Below are 19,776 nucleotides of genomic sequence, written 5' to 3'. Positions count from 1 at the left end.
GTAAAGAATTTAGATATTTTATTTACTGAATTAGAATTGAGAGAAGCTTTGCAATCGATGCCTGATGGGAAATCTCCTGGAGAGGATGGATTTAAGGTGGTGTTTTATAAAAAATTTAATGATTTATTATTTCCATTATATAAAGATGTTTTGAAACAAGCAACTAAAATGGATGTATTTCCAGAATCTTTCTCAAAAGCATTGATTACAGTTATACCTAAAAAAAGAAAGGAACTCTTTAAAAGTGTCACCTTACAGACCGATATCATTATTAAATGTTGATTATAGATTGGTGTCAAAAGTTTCAGATAATAGGTTAGTGAATTATTTGCCAAATTTTTTTACGTAACAATCAGGTAGGGTTTGTCAAAGACAATATAGTTAAATTGTCATCAGATAATATAGTTAAATTGATTTCATTAATTAATGCTAAAAACAACAAGATAATCAACCAACGGATATATCTTTGGATGCTGAGAAGGCATTTGATCGAGTTGAGTGGAAGTTTTTGTTTAAAGTATTGGAAAAATTTAATTTTGTTCCATTTTTTAGGGGTTGGGTTAGGGCTTTATATGCAGAACTTACGACAAGGGTAATAACGAATGGTGAGATTTCAAAATCTTTTAATTTATCTTGTTCTACAAGACAGGGTTTTCCTCTTTCACCTGCTTTACTTGCTTTGGTGACAGAACCTTTACCTCAGGCTGTTTGACATGATTTTGGTGTTAGAGGACTTAAAGTGAGAGAAAATGAAAATAAAATTAGCTTATTTACACATGATGTTTTTGTATATTTAACTAATCCAAAAACTTCACTAAAATTATCACAGGACTTGTTGAATAAGTATGGCAAATTATCGGGATATGAGATTAATTGGGAAAAGAGTGAGGTTTTACCAATAGCAGAAGAAGATTTTATGGATTGTAGACAAATTACTAAATTTAGATGGTCAAATAAAATTAAATATTTAGGAATAGTTGTAAATAAAAATGATCATGAATTATTTATTTTGCATTATGTACCTTTATTAAATAAGGTTAAAATTGATTTAGATAAGTGGAAAGATTTACCACTGACCTTAATAGGAAGAGTGAATTGCATAAAGATGAACATTTATGCTCGAGTACAATACTTTTTTCAATCTATTCCTTGCATAGTTGGGTTATTCTTATGGAAAGGTAAATTATCGAGGGTTTCTTTCCAAAAATGGACTTGGCATTATAAATTGGGTGGTTTGCAATTACATTGTTTTTATAATTATTATGAGGTGGCACCGATGAAGTTTATTAATTGGTTATTTGATAATCAACAATCTCCTAGGTGGGCAAAGATAAAGATGGCTCAGATTTTGGAAAATAATATTAATCATTTCATATATAAATTGAATCCTTTATTGTTACAAGAATTTAAATTATCCGTTTTTCGACATATAATGAATATTTGGTAAAATCGCAATTTAATTCTTGATTCTATCGGAATAATTTCGATAAGATCACCATTATATCAGAATAAATTAATTCCCTTTTCATGATAGAATCCTTACTTAAAAGATTAGGAAATTAAAGGATTAGTGAATGTAATAGATTGTTTTGAAGCAGGGAGGTTTTGTTCATTTAAAAGGTTGCAGGAAAGATATGGTATTGCATCAAATTTTTTGTTTATTACCAACTTTGAGATTATTTAAAGAAGAATTATGGGAAGGAAATAAATTTACCAGGTCAAAAGAAATTTGAATTATTAATTGCAGATAAAGGTGAAAAATGCTTTATTTCTGATATGTATAGTTTGTTGCAGGAGAAAATGGAAAAAGACAAATGGGAAAGAATTAAATATTATTTTGACATGGGAGGAATGGTCAAAACTGTGTGTTGACGGTGTTACCAAGTTAATTAATGTGAGGTATACTATGGTCAATTAGAATTTTTTGCATCAATTATATTCAACCCCTGAGAAATTGAAGAGATATGGATTCAGTTTAACAGATTTCTGTTTTAGATGTAGAGAGCAGAAAGTTACTTTTGTACATTCAGTTTGGTCGTGAAAGAAAATTAAGCATTTTTGGGAGGAAATTATAAAATTTTTGAGGGATTTGTTTCAAAGGGATATTTAATGGATCCAAAAATATGTTTGTTGGGTTATGTTAATGTTCCATTTGTTGATTCAAAATGCCTAAACCATATTTGGCTTTGTTAAGATTTGGGTTAGCAGTAGCGAGAAAATATATAGCTGTCACATGGAAGAATATAAACTTGCAAAGATGGCATAACGGATTGCACTCTTGTCTATATTTAGAAAAATTAACATATAATGTAAGTAATTACTCTTTTTTATTTATATGTGGTGTTTATATTTGAAACACATGGCTATAGAAATTAAATCAATGTTGTAATGTTGGCAGACCAATCAGGGAATATTTGATACATTTCTCTAAGGTTTTGGGGGAGGAGAGGTTGTTTTTTTTTTCTTTATTTTGGTTATTTTTTTCTTTTTTTGGTTTTTATTGTATTAGTAAGGGGGAGGGGATGTAGCTTACAGTTATTTTATGTGTATTTGATTTTCTTTATGTAATTTGAGAATATTAAATAAAATCTTTCAAAGAATCGAGTGTGTATGTGTGTGTGTGTGTGGGGCGTGTGCGTCAGGGTTTGTGTGTGTGGGGGTGTGGTAGGAACTGCCGCTGATCCCCGAGTCCTCCCCACTGCCGCCGCTGATCCCCGACCCCTCCCCACTGCTGCCTGACACATCGATTCCTCCAGACGCTCGAGATTCCAGCCGGCTTCTCTGAGCAGGGTGTCACGGTTGATGTAGTGGTTAGGGCAATGCCTTTACATGGCCAGTGGTCAGGACTGGACCTCAGTTTGAATTCTGCGCTGTCTGTCAGAAAGTTCTCCTCCTCGTTGCTATCAAGTGGCTTCTGTGTTCAATCTTGCCTTTGAAAGTTCTTCTGCATTCAGGACAGGTTGTTCCAGATGGCAGATCAGGCTTGGGTTGGTACGGCCTCTCCTCTCATCTTCTTCTATTTCTGCACATCTGCTGGCTTCAAAGGTTGCTGTTCCCTCTCAGATGATGGTTTGCCAGACCTTTCTGTCCATGGTTCATCCACCCTTTGACAGGTCTTGTTTTTCATCCTGCAGGGTGTCTAGCCACCCTCCTCACCAGGCAAGCCTGATGGGGGAGCCGGTTTAGTCGCCGACCACTCGACCATGCGACAGGTAGTACTGGGTTACATGGTACCAGTAGCACTCAGGCGAGTGACCTGACACAGATCCTTGTTTACTCTTCACTTCATGCAAAAAGGCTCCCAAGTACTCATGTTGACCATGACTGTGGCCAATATGCCTTTGTTGAAGAGCCTCAGGATCCGTACTTCCATTTCAGTTCATCTAATACTAGAAGGGGTGTCCTATAGTTGTTTCCTTGATGCAGAGTTAAAGGCTTTGGTGTGGGTGATGAATGACGTGTACAAAGGTTGGATCTGTTCACTACATTTTTTTGGAGTTGTCGAATTTTTAGGTGTTGGCAGAAATCTCCTTGAACTTTGTTGAGATCCTCCAGGACTGGATGTAGAAATACCTGAACATGTTGATTGTGTTTCCAAGTGTGGCTGCCTTATTGACAGTTGGTCCTGCTACCAGCTCGACTTCCAGCACAAGTTGTTGTCCTCCCTTCTGCGCTTCACGAATCTACAAGCAGTGGAAACAAAAGTCATTCAAGGGAAGAGATGAACAGAGTTGAGGAAGATCACGCGAAGACGACCAATGGTCTTCAGCTCAAAATCATCTTCACTTTTTCGTAAAGATTCAGAGACAATAGAAACCCATTAATCCCCTATCCCTCTATCCCTCCCCCTTCGTCGACAACTCTTCCTCCCTCTCCCTCCCTCTCCTTCCCCTCTAACTCTCACTCTCTACGAATATCCCTCCCCATCCTCAAAAACTCTCCTTTCCTCTCCCTCTCCTTTTCCCCTCACCCTCTCCCTCTATCACTCCCCTTTCCTCAACAACTCTCCCTCCCTCTACTTTCCTCTCCCTCTCCCCCTCACCCTCTCCCAAAATCCCTCCCCTCAAAAAATTTCCCTCCCTTTCCTCCTCTTTCCCCTCTCCCTCTCCTTCCCCTCTCCCTCTCCTCCTGCCCTCACTCTCTCCCTATATCCCTCCCATTCCTCAAAAACTCTCCTCTCCTTTCCTCTCCCTCTCCTCCTCTTCCCCTCACCCTCTCCCAAAATCCCTATCCCTTCCTCAACAACTCTCCCTCCCTCTCCCTTTCCCCCTCCTTCCCCTCCCTCTCCTTCCCCTCCTCACCCTCACCCCATTACTCCCCCTTCCTCGAAAACTCTCCCTCACTCTCCTTTCCTCTCCCTCTCCTTTCCCTCTCCTCCTCTTCCCCTCACCCTCAGCCTATATCGCTCCCCCTTCCTCACCAACTCTCCCTCTCTCCTTTCCTCTCCCTCTCCATCTCTTATCGCTCTCCTTCTCCTCTTACCCTCACACTCTTCCCTATATCCTTCCCCATTCCTCGACAAGTTTCCCTCCCTCTCCATCTCCTTCCTCTCTCCCTCTCTTTCTTCTCACCCTCCCACTATCCCTCCCCTTCCTCGACAACTCTCCCTCCCTCTCCCATTCCTTCCACTTTCCATCTTCTTCTCCTCCCCCACTCTCTCCCTATATCCCTCCCCTTCCTCGATAACTCTCCCTCCCTCCCTCTCCTTCCCTTCCCCTCACAATCTCCCTATAACCCTCTGCCTTCCTTGACAACTATCCCTCATCCTCTTTCCCTTCTCCTTGTCCTTCCCCTCACCCTCTCCCTATATTCCTTACCCTTCCTCGACAACTCTCCCTCCCTCTTCTTTCCTCTTCCTCTCTTTCCCCTATCCATCGACTTCTCCTCTTCCACTTCCCCTATCCCTTCCCTTCTTTGACAACTCTCCCTGCCTCTCCCTCTCCTCTTCCCCTCTAACCCACCCCCTTCTTCGACAAGTCTACCTCCCACTCCATTCTTCTCTCTCTCCTTCCCCTCTCTTATGCCCCTCACCCTCTCCCTATATTCCTCCCCCTTCCTTTACAACTCTTCCTCCCTATCCTTTTCTCTCCCTCTCCTTCTCCACTTCCTCTCCTTCTCCTCAAACTCTCCCTGTATCCTTCCCCCCTTCCTCGACATTTCTTCCTCTCTCCTTCCCCTTTCCCTCTCCTCCTCTTCCACTCACCCTCTCTCCCTCTATCCCACCGCCTTCCTTGACAACTCTCCCTCCCTCTCCTTCCCCACTCTCTCTCTTTTTCCTCTTCCCTTCACCCTCTCACTATATCCCTCCCCCTTCCTCGACAACACTCCCTCCCTCTCTTTTCCTCTCCCTCTCCTTCCCCTCTCCCTCCTCTTCCCCTCTCCCTCCCCTGAGTGAGGTGCTGGATTTGGGAGGGGGGGAGGTCAAATGCAAGGGAAAGTCTACAATATATCCTTTCTAGCATTGATGGAGAGAAGGATTTTGAGCTGAACGCTCTCTGCACCCTGAAAGAGACAACATGGTGGAGAGGATGGTAAAAAAACATCCAGCCTGCTGGACTTCATGATTTGGGGAACTGAGTGTAAAAGTTGGTGAGTCAAGTTACAGCTGTATAAAATTTTGGTTCGCCGCATTTGGAATATTATGTAGTGTTCTGGTCCCTGAATTCACGGGAGGATGTCGAAGATCTTGTAGACCTCTATCAAGTCTCCTCTAATCCTTCTACACTCCAGCTCTGTGAACCTTGCCTCATGAGAATTGTTTCCCAATCCAGGCAGCATCCTGGTAAATCTCCTCTGTCCCCTCTCCTTCCTATAATGAGGTGACCAGAACTGAACATAATATTCTAAGTGAGTCATACCAAAGATTTATAGATTTGCAACATGACAACTCTACTCCTGAATTCAAACCACCTATGAAGGAATCTCAGCACACCATAATCCTTCTTCACTCTCCTATCAAACTGTGCGGCAACCTTGAGAAATGTGTAGATTTGCAACCCAAGGTTCCTCTGTTCATCCACACTCTTAAGTAACTGACCATTAACTCTGGACTCAGCCTTCTGGTTTGTCCTTCCAAAATGCATCAACTCTCAGTTATCTGGATTGAAATCCATCCACCACTTTTCTGCCTAACTCTGCATCCCACCTTCATCATTTTGTAACCTTTAACAGCCTTCATCTCCATCCACAACTCCTCCAAACCAACCTCCGTGACATCCGCAAACTTACTGACCTATCCATCCGCCTCTTCATCCAGGTGACATGAAAATCACAAAGAGCACGGGTCGCAGAACAGATCCCTGCGGCACCAACCTCCAGGCAGAATACTTTCATTCCACTACGACACTCTGCTTTCTTCCGACATGACAGCTTTTATTTCATGCAGGTAATTTTTCGCTCATCCCATGACTCAGGACTTTCCGAAGGAGTCTCCTGTGACCGACCTTCTCAGACGCCTTGCTAAAATCCTCGTAGACCTCATCTATCACCGTACCCTCATTAATTTCTTTTGTAACCTCCTCCAAAGACTGAGTTAGATTTGTGAGGCCCAAGCTTGCCTTCACAAAGACATGCTGACTATCCTTGAGTAGAGTGTATTTCTCCAGATCTTCATAGATCCCATCCTTAAGAATCCCTTCCATTAGTTTACTCACCAATAATGTAAGACTAACCCTAATTCCCAAGATTCTCCCTATTACCTTTTTTAAACAAGGGGACTCTATTTACCATTCTCCAATCCACCCGAGTCGCGCTGCCGTCTATCTCCCTCCTTGCCCACGTGAGTGGTGCTGCTGTCTCACCCCCCCCCCACACATCTGGGTCACGCTGCTGCCTCTCCAACCCACCCCCCCACCCCTTCACCAAGGGTCGATATCGACCACTTTGGAGACCCCTAATATGTTATTTAAAGTAACTTAATGTCACTTTATTCGATTCAGCAAAGAGTGGGGCAGGGAGGCAAGGTTAGGGGGGCTTTACTAAAGCTCAGCCTGGAGTGGTAGTTAATCCGCCACAGTTGACATGGCGTTGCAGTCGTGCTCCAATCTTCAAATATGCCTGGATGCAGCAGGCATGGATAATTGCCGATGATTTGCCACAACCCATTTTTTATACACTTGTGGATGCATGAAACTATGCACCAGCTTTGATCTTTTTCAAACTTCGAACATGCGAGGCAGAAGCTTTAATAGTAAGAACCCATTTACTTGTTTCAGATGGTGAAGAGAAGCAACATCCACGTCATTCTGTGCATTTCTAAATGGCACATTGGGGAAGTAGTGAAATCAAATTGCATGAGTGGATGCAATTGCTTTGGATGAGACCTTAAACCACATCCTATATGGTTTTTAAAGAACATACAAGATTCTATCGTACAATAAATTCTGTTCTTTACCCGGCCTCGGGCCTAGTCGGTTCGAGCAGTGAGTCGGAGGAGGCGGAGACCAGAGTTTGGGCAGTGTTCGGAGGTGGAGCGAGTTGAGAGTGACAGGTTTAATTGGTCAAGGCCGATAAAAGGAGGGAAACGCAAAGGAGAGGCCAGCGAGGAGTGGCCCAGTGAGTAGTGGCCTGGTGAAAGAGTGGGGTTTCGAGGCTTTGGCTCGAGAGGGTTCAGCGAGTAGAGGCTGAGGTCGAGTGTATCTAGATTAAGGTAAGACTATATTTTTTTTGTTATTTTCTCTTTCTAAGGTGAGGGGGAAGAGAGAAGGGTTGAGTGTGAGAGCAGTTTGCTCTTTTCAGTGTCAGATGTGAAAGGTCCTGGAGTCTTCGACCTCCTGGACATCCACGATTGCACTAGGTGTACTGAGCTGCAGCATCTCAGGGACCGTGTTAGGGAATTGGAGCTGCAGCTCAATGACCTCGACCTGGTCAGTGAGAGTGAGGCCATCATAGATAGGAGCTATAGCCAGGTGGTCTCAACAGGGCCACAGGAGGAGGATCAGTGGGTTCCAGTTAGGAGAGGGGAAAGGGAAGAGACAGATACAGGAGGGGGCACCTGTGACTGAAGCACTCAACAAATGGTACACCTCCTTGAGGAGCATTCAGGCTGGGGAAGGAATCAGTGGCTGTATCTCTGGCACAAGGTCAACCTCTGTTGCCCAAAAGGGTAGGGAAAGGAAGAGGAGGGTAATAGTTATAGGGGATTCGATGGTCAGGATGACAAATTGTGGATTCTGTGGATACGATTAAGGAAACAGATTGGTGCCAGGGTCTGGGATGTAACTTCCTGTGTCATTTCAGAACAAGTTGGATAGCTGCCTGGATGTGAGGGTATTGGAGGGTTATGGACAGGGAGTGGGTAAGTGGGGCTAGAGTAGCCCACTTAAATCGGTGTGGACTCGAGGGGCCGAGATGTCCTGTATCTGGACTGTAATTGTCTCAGCCAAGATTTATCTTGCAATCAACATCATCTGGTCAATCCTGCATTGCTATTAGGGACCAGTTATGTGTGCAAAATAGCAATGTTTCTCAACTAGGTCAACGATCCTGCTTCATCAATCCAGAAATAAAACATTTCCAAAATCGCAGTGGTGAGAAGTGCCAGGTAAAAGTAAACCTTCAAGATCTTCCACTTGGACATTTGTCCGTTCCAACGTCCTCTTCTGCTCTGATGTTTCCTGACGCAAACGCTGGAATCTCTGTTCGATGGTAGCTAAAATGAACACAAGGTTCTGTTACACATACATTTAAAAATGTCTTCAAAGATTTACCATGTTTCCGGTGTTTTCTTCCCAACAAACACATTTTTTTGGTTTGGAGAGAGAACTGTGGGTTTAGTAATATTTAAAGCAATGCAGAACAGAAGATGACGAGAGAAAAGGTGAGCAAGGAATGAAAAAAGTTTGGAGGGAATCAACGTGAAATAGCAGACAAGTGAAATGAAGAACAGTGAAAAGGAAGGGACATTTGCAAAAGAAAATGGAGAGAGAAAGAGAGGGACAGTTGTGCAACTCTGTTGAAAACATGTTGACTTCAAGGCCTTTTACTCATCGAGAGGAGCAGGTGAAGTGGGGGGGAGCTGGGGCCGGGGAGGAGCAGGAACAACAAAGAATACCCTGCTGAATAGAGAAGACTCTGAGAGCAGCTGCAACCGTTCTCACCAGAACTGTATCCCGCCCTTCAGGTGCTCAGATGCATGGATCTTCAGTGCCCTCCCAGCACAGCATGAGAAATCCCCTCTCATTGGGGGGTCTTTGAGACATCACAGCCCTAAACACTTCCTTGGCTGCATGTTTGCCAGATGTTCACACTTGGTAAATGGCCGCTGCTTAACCTTCTACCATTTCTACATACCCTCTATTTCTATTAATAACTGATCAACAAGACAAACGGAAAATATAGAATTTCTGAGGTTTAGGAAAGGAAACAAAAATGTATAAAAATAAATGAGCTGATAGAGCATCTGGAAAAAAGAAAAGCAACATTAACATTTCGATGGAGCTCGTGACTTCACCGCCTTGCTGGCATATTTTAACATATGTTTCCTATTTCCAGTCTTGTTTCTATGATTGGAAGTTGTCTGGTTTCCAATCATTCAATCTTCTCTTTAATTGATGAGCCACGGACAAGTATGCATGACTGGAGCCTGGCTGCTTTATTAAATAATCGCAGAGCATCACTTTCAACGAATTCACTGCAAGAATTCCCATTTGCCGCCATTTTCATTTCCAACGCTCCAAATATGGTTCTCAATTCAGTACCTTTAATGCAACAATTTTATAAGACCCAACACTTCTAAGATGCACCACTCGAGCAGAAATTTCATTCAATAAACACACATTTTGCAATACTATTGCGATTCTGGCCTACGAGTCTGAATCACTGACCACAATTCAGTGGAGAAAGTTCGATTGAACTTTCTTAAATACTGCATTTTATTCAAACATTGAAGTGTGCACAGTTCTTTAGTAAATGGTCATTTTCAGAGCTGTTTATGAAATGATAGCCTATTTATGACGTGCTAGGTAAAGATGATTCAACATTTGAAATCCAATCAATTGCAAGAAATATTTTAGAATGGTTCAAAGAGGTTGGTGGGTCCCCACTGGTAATTTGCACAATTTGAAAATGTCTAATTTACCAGCTGGAAGCATCACTTGTATTTGTTGGAATTAGAGAACCACCTTATGATCTAAACATCAAATGTTGAAATGGTACCTGTGGTCTTTCGAAGCTGGACTATATTTGGAACAACGTCATTGCTCAAATTCAGCAGGCACTTTGCTGCCTCCTGTAACTTTTCGACACCATCTTCATGTTCAGAAATTTCTCCCTGAAGAACCTGTGATTTCAAAATGACACAATGACTCATTCACAATAAAATTAATATTTATTTCTGTATATCTTAGATTTGCCGATGCCTTGGTTAATTTCGATATTGTCTTTGGGTCAAGGAGATAAACAGCCTGTGAAGGCGATTCTATAAATTATCATAAATACCAACAACTCTCTGGCCTGCTTTGGGGTGAGGAGGCGAACATTTTCAAGGACCCAATAACCACAGGATATTGGAATTTTCTCAAACAACCAGATCAAACTTTCTATTGATCATTACTCATTACTCATTAATGCTTCGAGGTATTTAATACGCCTGATGTTTGAGCATTTTCTGATGCTGTTGAGCTCATCATCTTTATCTTGTCTACATCTCTTGACCGGCCCTGAAGTCCCCTTGCAAACCATCAAGGTCACAAGAAAATATTTAAAAATGTTCTGATGCTTAGATTTACATCAGCATTGATAAAATAATGCTGAAGAACTCATTTGGCTTTTCACCACTAATGGACATAGATTTGGCTGCAGAGGGTTATTCTGCATTAGCGTTTTTCTCCCTGTCTACTTTTACTCCAGATGACCCCTCTCCCCAATCCATCATCCTTCAAAGGTAAATATGTGTTCTCCCTCAGCAATCTGACCCGTTTGCAACTCCTATTCTCTCGAGCACTTAATGGCCCACAGCTTTTCTCCATGACCATCAATCCCAGGCCATTATTGCAATAAATGGTCCGATTTTTCTCTGACTGCAAGACCAGAAATGCCCTCCACCTCAATAAAGCAAAACTTTCTGATTTGTCTTTCTGATGCAAATTCCAATTCCTCAAACATCAACTCCAGTCAACATGATGCCATTAGTTTTGTTAATGATAGAAAAGGATAGGTCTGGGACTCGGGTTGAGATTTTAAATTGGAGAAAGGCCAATTTGAGGAAATTAGAAAGGAATGAGAAGGTGTTGACCTGGAAAAGTATGTGCGGGGTGAGTGGAAGACCTACAAAGGTGAAATTTGGAGAGTACAGACTTTGCATGTTCCTGTCAAGATTAGCAGGCTTAGGAATCTGGTTTGGAAGAAGAGAGGTGTGCAGCAGGTATAGACATCACAGAGCAAATGAGGTGCTTGAAGAGTATAGAAAATGCAAGAAAAAACCTCAAGAAAGAAACCAGGAAGGCTATGTGGATGATAATGGGGTAAATTGGATGAGTAAGCTTGCAGGTGTTGTGGACACTAAAGAAGGTTTTCAAAGCTTGAAGAGGGATCAGGACCAGCTGGAAACATGGGCTGACAAATGGAATTTAATGCAGATGAGTGTGAGGTGTTGCATTTTGGAAGGACAAGCCAAGAAAGGACATACATGGTAACCAGTCGGGCAGTGAGGAGTATGATAGAACAGACGGATCTGGGAATACAGACACCTCATTCTCTGAAAATGGTGTCACATGTGGATAGGGTTGCAAAGAGAACTTTTGGCACATTGACCTTGATCAATCAAAGGATAAAGTATAATTTTCATTGGTGAGACACAATTTGGATTATTGTGTGCAGTTTGGATCACCTAACTGCAGGAAGGATGGCAATTGTGCAGAGATTGACTTGGATGTGGCCTGGACGTCAGGAGCAGAGTTGTAGGAAAAGGTTAAACAGGTTATGATTTTATTCCCTGGAGTGTAGAATGAGGGAAGAATTGAGAGAGAGATTTAAAATGATGTGGAGGACAGAGTAAATATAGGTAGGCTTGTTCCACTGAGAGCAAGTGAAATACAAACCAGAGGACATGGGATAAGGGTGAAGGGGATAAATTTAGGGGGAACATGAGGGAGAACGTCTTCACACAGAGTGAAGAGGTGGGAGAGTGGAACAAGCTGTCCGTTGAAGTGGTGACTGTGGGCTCAATTTTTAATTTGAAAAGAATTTGGACTGGTACATGGATGGGAGAGGTATGGAGGGCTATGGACTAGGTGCGTCAGAGGGCCTCGGCAGAAAAAGGGTTCGGAACAGACAAGAAGGGCCAAAGGGGCCTGTTTCTGTTCTGTAATATTGTAAGGTTCTATGGTTCGAATACTTCTTTGGAATAAATCAATCTCTGCCACTTTGCAAACAAATCTTACCTCCAAATGTGCTCCAAATCACCACTTTCCTCCCACCCCCCTTCACCTGTTCCTGAAACCCCCATCTATGGAGTTATCGTCTCTGCACCTGATGATCCCATTAATGATTTGCTGAGATTTTTTGCTCTGCTGTTATAATCTTGGAGGTCGTCCAAAATTCTGCCACCATTTTCTTAGGCCCCCATTAAACATGGATAAGGTCTGAGGAAACCCATACTGAAAATAGACACACAATGAGAGCAGAACTGTTTGGCTTCTTTGTTACAGTTTCCAATCTCGCCCCCACCATCTGGAAACAAATTGGCTGTTGGATCTTCATCAGGCTCCCATTAAAACCTGATCAAGTTGGAATGAATGGAGCTCAACTTCCTATTTCAGGTGCCAAACTTACAACCTCCCATGTGGCCTTAACCACTGTTATTGGATGTGCACATTATCATTATTTCAAAGCATTCATCATTCTACTCGTAAATTAGAATAAGCAACATTACACAGTGATTTATGAAATAACAACTTTAATTTACCATGATATTTTCAAGTTCTTGCTGCAAGATTTCTGGATTAGGGATGGCCTCCAGCTGAACCATTCGTCTTTCTCTTTCTACTCTCTCTAGCCACAAACGCAGCTCATCTGCCTTCTCTTGCCATTGTTCAAATACCTTGGTGCTAAGACGGATTCCAAGTCCAATGCACTATAGAGTGAAAGAAATGAATGAGTATGTGGATTTTTAAAATGTACGATTTTGTGATGCGATCAAATATCGAGTGTCCAATCGATCCAAAATGGGTCAAGCGATACATTACTGGTCCATTACTTATGCCAACTATCATTTTTTTGTTCCCTGCATCAAGTTTTTTGAGGGTCACAGACAAAAAGGCAATGTTCACTCCTCACCAAAGGTGAAATGCCTGTTACCCTGCCGTACTGTTCCATTTTCTTGTTATGTCAATAAATCTTTTAATTAATATTTTGAGTTTGCTTTCAAAATAAACTGATGGTCAGGAATATATCAGAAGCATTGAAAACCTTCACAAATTTAGTGTGTCAGTGAAGATTAGACAGAAATTCTTTTGGGGCTGGGCTTGTTCCAGCCGAACACTCTGCATTTCTGTTATGCCATTCAAGCCTAACCCTTGGGTTTAGGACATACTGAGCCAGCGAGGTGACCTTTGTGGATTGGACACATTACACCGTGTTCAGTGACAAATGCACGTGGGAGGCCAGTCTGGAAAATCTTCACCAATTATGATCTGTTCGACATTTGATTTTATTAAAAGGAAATGAGTTCATGACTTATTTTCTGCAGTGGTCTCTGTCCAACTCGAGTGAGTTTGGCCACCAAGAGAGCTCCACAATACTGGAAAGATTTGATCATTGTTCCTGTTCTTCATGGGTATTATTAATCACAGCCGCAAACCTTTTCCAGAGCCACTCTTATAAGACTAAAACTTACACAAGTTGCTCAGTCTATCAAAATGCTCTCATGTTACTGATCTAAAGTAAAATTGGAGTTTAAATGCTATTAGTCAAAAAAAAGGAGATATGTCATACTTCTGATCGAAGTGCGTTGAAGCGAGCATCGGCGCTTTCAACCGTCTCCTCCACACGTTGGCTTATGGCATCAGGATCAATTGGGATCTTGTAGCTTTCAATTGCATTCCTGATTTCAAAGAGAAAGGCAGCATCGAAGAGACTTTTCCAAGATCGTCTGAGGTATCTTAGATCCCCTTTGAGAAACTGAAGATCATTGAAGAGGAATTTCTGCTTCTTAAGTTTGAATGTCAATGACGTGGAGTCAAATTCCTCAGCTTTTATTTTTTGTAGTTCCTTTTCTGAATGAATCATTAATGTTTCAAATTCATCATTATCTGTTTAAAGGAATATAATGGTGAAATAATCAAAATGATCAAATAATACCAGATTATATAGACTTTGACACATTGACAGGATCCTGTAATAATTACAAGTTGGGGTTATTCCAAACCACATGTAGCTTTCAGTTGTCTTACTTAGAATTCTTTTTAACTCTCAGTAAATAGTATTTTATAGTAATCTGGAAAATAAATGAATACTTTCCCTCACCTTTTCGGAACTTCTGCAGTTCTAGATGCAGATCCTCAATCACGTTTAATTGAGAATCTGCACTTGATAAAGCGGATTCGTACTCCTCCATCAAGACATTCAAGTTCTGCTGCAGTGCAACTTCCTCGTCTCGCAAAGGGTCCTGGACATTTTGTTCCAGGAAAGTCTGAGCTGCCTCTATGGCCAAAACCAACTCTTGCTCTTTCTGGGACAACTTTTGGCGATGTTCCTAGAAAAGAAACAATCCTAGGTTCATTTTTATTGCTCCAAGTTGTCTTGGGGGAGGTAAGGTTTCTATTTATTGCATTTGCAATTGAAATAAAATATTCAAGTTTCCCAATTTATTAAAAATCAGGGTACCAAAACACCCTTAAATACACACAGGAAACATACTTCAAGTCCAGAAATCTAAATGGTTTTATGCTTTCGGAGGTTTAATCAACTACCTTGATCTACAATTCTTTGCTTGTGTCAAAGGATGAATCCTGCTGAGATGGAGTAGAATATATTCCATATTTAATTTGACTGACAAGAAAATAAATCCTCTCCTTCAGTATTTGTACACAGTCCCTTCCCTGTCAAACAGACTTACTTTTATTTAAACTTAAGCACATTAAACTTTTGTCATTTGAATGATCTCATCCTTAACTTTCAATTCAGGGATTTAATATTCTTTCATGATGTAAAAGAGAACACGTGAAATCTAACGAGAGGTGACTGTGATCTAGTCAGGAGAATGTGAACTAGTTTGTAACTGTGTAAGAATGCACCCTTCTCACTGAAGTAACTGTGGGGTGGATGTCTATGTATATGAGTGTGTCAACATTTTTAAGAGATGGTGGATCTTCTTGTCTTTTTTCTTCACTGGTATCACTGTTTCCTTCACGCCAGACTTGCACATCTTCGCCCAGTGGTTTGCTATGCCGTAGGCTCCACATTCAGAACCGTATGCGGGGCAATCATTTTGGTCACGGAGGGGTGTTGTCCGCTGCCCTTCCTACAGGTCCTGGGGGTGGCACTTTTCTGATTGTATTTTTTATAGCATCAACCCTTCCTTCTCTTTGCTGTGGGTGGGTCTGCATTGATAGGGATTTCATTTGCGTCCTCGTGGCTTTGAAGACTCTGGCTGTGTCAGAGTCTTTGGCCAATTTCAAGCTATCCTTCCCTAGAAGAGACTTTTGCACTTCAGGATGGGCATATTAGTGGATCAGCTAATCTTTCCTCTATATCCTTCCATCTGCATTTTGCAGCATTAATTTTTGGTGTAGTAAGGAAGTTAGTAACAGTCTCATCAGTCTCTTACACAAAACCTTGAAATTCATTGCATTCAAGTCTAGGATTAGAGCTGAGTTCAAGGTGAGAAACAACCTTTGCAAATATCTGCTCTGGATCATTTTTCTCCACCCCGTAAGCTCTCAGCTATTAAATAAGTCACGGCCTGGCTCCCCTGTCCAGACATGTATAGAACTAACCTTCTCCTCGCTGTTGCATTTTTAAAATAGCTTTTCACTGCTAAATTGTACATCTGCTGAAACGTTTTAAACGATTCAACCATGTCTTCAGCCTCCCGTCCATCACTGGGTGAACTGCTGTTGCACCAGCCATTCATTTCCAGGTGTACTTTTTCTCTTCTTCCCCTTCAGATTTCAGTCACTTCCAATCCATTTTATAGTTTTATTCTTGTTCTCTCAGACCGACCACTGCCAACATGTTCTGTCTCCGTGTTACCTGGGAGGATTCTTAAATAACTTAAAGATGCAAGATTCAAATAACAGAAGGGAGTTTACTTACTGATGCCTTCCACCATCTCAGGAAACTGTTCACACTCATACTCATGTATAGGTGCCCCCCAGTAGTGCACGACGGTTACCACAGTGAGAAGGGTGTATTCCTAGGAAGTTACAAAAGAGTTCACATGATCCTGACGAGATAACACACCCGTCTCACTGTCGTAAATGTCGTGCACCAATGTGGGGTGCATGTCTATGTGAGTATGAACATTTCCTGGCATGGTGGAAGGCATCAATAAGTAAAATCTCTTCTGCTATTTGAATCTTGCATCTCTAAGAAGATGCAAGATTCAAATAGCAGAAGAGATTTTACTTCTGCTATTTAAGAAGCCTCCCACACAGAGACATAACGGTGACTTTATTGTATTTATCTTTACCATTTGGTTCAACTTCCTTTGGACTTGACAAGACTTTATTCAAGTCGCCTTATTCCAAAACAAACCAGGCTGTCAAGCACACACAGGGCAATAATTTGCATACATGTTAAGCAATGCTTTACGAAAAGAAGATAACATCAATTGGTAAATGTTTAAAGATCTTTGCTCTTTTTTAACGATGAAAATCTGACTTGAGCACTGCATATTAAGGAATGACAAACGTGAAAATCTATCCCCATTTGAGTGAAAACATTCTGGGTAATTATCATTTTCACATTAGTGCTTCAAGATGCAGGTGTCCCTGCCAGGGCCCAAACTGAACGAACGGCAATATCTTTCCCAGTTAGAAGGGAGAGGAGTGTGGAGGGGAATCAGCAGGTAGTAATGTTCCTACGGACCTAATGCACGTCCCTCTCCATGTCAGAAGGCTCCTCTTTGGACATATTCTTGGAGTCGAGTAGATGTCGTTCACTCCGTTGATAGAATACAGGACTACCTCAGTGGAGAGAATGAATGGAGGGCTAATCAAGCCAACTGCTTTGCTCTGCTGTTGAGGTCCTTGGGCCCTTTGGGAATTGTGCTCATCCAGTCAAGTGCGGAGCAAAGGTTCGCCACCTACTGCTTGACAGGTAGCCTCTGATCTGTTTTAGTTATCACAGTACTCAAAGTGGCTGGTCCATGTTAGGACCACAGTGAGAAGGAGACCTGGAGTCATGTGACAAAACCCAATTGAAGTACCATTATGCAGGTTATTGGTGAACAATGCCACTTTATGTCACAGTGTGTGCGACACACTTTCCATCGGGCAGCTGATTAAATAAAGTATGGCTTTGTCCTGCTTTTGGTAGATGGACCAGATACCTGAAGAATTTGTCACTTTGTCAGAAGGATGTCAGTGGATCAACTGTGACAAGAGGTGCAAAAAAATCTAGACTGAACTTCTCCAGTACTTCGAATGTGATGGAGTCTGGTCCTATTTGTCTGCTGCACTTGGTGTTCCTAAGTAAATCAAATAGGGTGAAAGTGATTTCTGTGATGGTGTCGGAAGAACCTGATGGAACATGCTAGAAAGTGTCTTAACCCCAACATTGTTATTCAGAAGCTGAGGCCTACCACCACTGAGAATGAGGAGACCGTTGGTCCCTCTTTTCCTGTTTACTGTTCATGACCCAGCCGGAAGGACGACAGAGCTCAAATTTCATCAGCGGTTAATTCTGTCTTTGGAATGTTATTTTTTTTTCTGCATTGCCTGCCCACTGTCCAGTGTTGTAAGATTATCAGTCTGGCACCTCATGTGCATCTGCATTCCCTATTAAACCATGGTGATGACTTGTCTTGGTTGTAATGGGAGAACTAACGATGGTAAGTAACACTTTCCTGCTGCAAATGTTAAAGGCCCATCGTACCTTTTGGCCACTGTGATTCCAGCTGTCAATTTATTCTGAATCTATCCCATTTAGCACAATGGTGCTACCACACATCAGAATTGAGGGAGCCCCTGGAGAAACATGGGATGAGTCTTTCTGCTCCTGCTGTCACCAACAGTTGCCTCAACAACAGGAAAATTGTGGTAGTGAGGGGGTGTAGCCTTACTCACTCTCTTTTCCAAACCAATCCCTAGATCTGCACAAGGATCTGGCCTGGTTGAGTGGACGAACAGTGACGTTGCTACGCCAGAATTCATTCCGGTGGTGTATGCTTCCTCAACCCTTTTTGGTTGTGAATAGCTTGCATGGCCCATTCAATGGGTTATAAAGAGTTAATCACATGAGTGGGTGCTGGAGTTATCAAAATAGGGGAGGAGGTTCTTCCCTTTACAACATCAAGATCCACATTATCTGAGAATACAGCATTACTGAGGTGAAGAGTTTTTGTTAAGAAGCTGCCATGGTGAGATTGTTAGTGAAGGGCCTCTGTGACCATCGTCAATCACTGCCCCTTCATTAGTGAGTTAATCATATTCCCGTCATCTCTCATCACTTGCGTGACTGGGCCAGAGCAAAGAACAGAAAGTAGGACTGAGTTAGAAAGAGGATCTGCTAGATCTTTGAATAGGATTGGGAGAAGATCGTCAAAATTCAATTCAACATTATTTGGAAATTGTGTTAGTCATTATTTAAATGAAATTTAGTCAGTCGCCTTTCATCAAATCTGTACTGATCAGAGGTTCTGATGAAAAGTCCAATCCAAAATATTTTTACAATTGTTCGAATATACACTTATCCAAAACACCTGGAAGTGTTCATACCTTCAGGCCTTGCTGGTGGTCATTCAGTCTTTCGCCCATCTCAGCAAATGACCCCATCGCATCGTCCTCTTCCTCCATCTGGAAACCATCACCTAATGCGTAGAATTCGTCTTCGGTGATATGAACTCCATAGTGACCCTCGACTGCCAACCATTTCAGAAGATCACCTACTGTCTTCTTATGTTTTTGTAGGTGACCTTCTGTTGTTTCCTACAAATTGCAAAATCCTGTTAGTTTGAAGACGTGTTGTACTTTCCTGGCAGCAATTCCATATTCCCTCATCTATTTGCAAACCCTTGGGATTGAGGAGGATGTGAAACCACTTGAGTGGAAGATGCCTGTTTATAAACAGGGGCCATTCCACACCATTTCATCGGAATATGCACATGGGCAACACGTGGTCTTGCCCAGTCTTGGATCAATACGAAAAGGATGGAAAATACTAAAGACCAGCCTCCTATACACACACACGGGCATCGACGGAATTCCGCTTCATCATTTCCCTGCTCATGTCTCCCTAACACTGCCTTCATTTCTCGGGCCCCTTCGTCTAATCCCTCCCCTTTCATTTCAAAGGCCTTCTCTGCGTCTAAAGCAACTGCTACTGTTGGCGCTTTACTCCCTTCTACTGCATGAATTAAGTTAATAAATTTACAAATATTGTCTGTTGTGCGTCTTTTTTTAATAAATCCAGTTTGGTCTAGATTTACCATTTTAGGTACATAATCTGCTAATCTGTTTGCTAATAGTTTAGCTATTATCTTATAATCTGTGTTAAGTAATGATATTGGTCGATATGATGCTGGTGCGAGTGGATCTTTCCCTTGCTTTGGTATTACTGTAATTATTGCTGTTTTACATGAATCTGGTAAGCTTTGTGTTTTGTCAATCTGGTTGA

At 41.9% G+C, this 19,776-nt stretch overlaps 1 protein-coding gene across 1 annotated transcript; it reads right to left on the bottom strand.

The window, feature by feature from the left end:
* Nucleotides 1–6: 6 nt before the first annotated feature.
* Nucleotides 7–19,088, bottom strand: LOC138751152 (microtubule-actin cross-linking factor 1-like; the record flags this gene model as incomplete). The annotated part of the gene is made up of 7 exons (XM_069913214.1): nt 7–3,683; nt 8,555–8,650; nt 10,156–10,279; nt 12,905–13,072; nt 13,933–14,249; nt 14,464–14,692; nt 18,879–19,088. Coding segments are annotated over 7 exons (1,152 nt in total), but the record flags the coding sequence as incomplete, so codon positions are not given.
* Nucleotides 19,089–19,776: the final 688 nt, after the last annotated feature.

The sequence above is a fragment of the Narcine bancroftii genome, unplaced genomic scaffold, assembly GCF_036971445.1.
Source record: "Narcine bancroftii isolate sNarBan1 unplaced genomic scaffold, sNarBan1.hap1 Scaffold_767, whole genome shotgun sequence".
Taxonomy (NCBI): domain Eukaryota; kingdom Metazoa; phylum Chordata; class Chondrichthyes; order Torpediniformes; family Narcinidae; genus Narcine; species Narcine bancroftii.
This window is presented reverse-complemented; position numbering and strand designations above follow the sequence as displayed.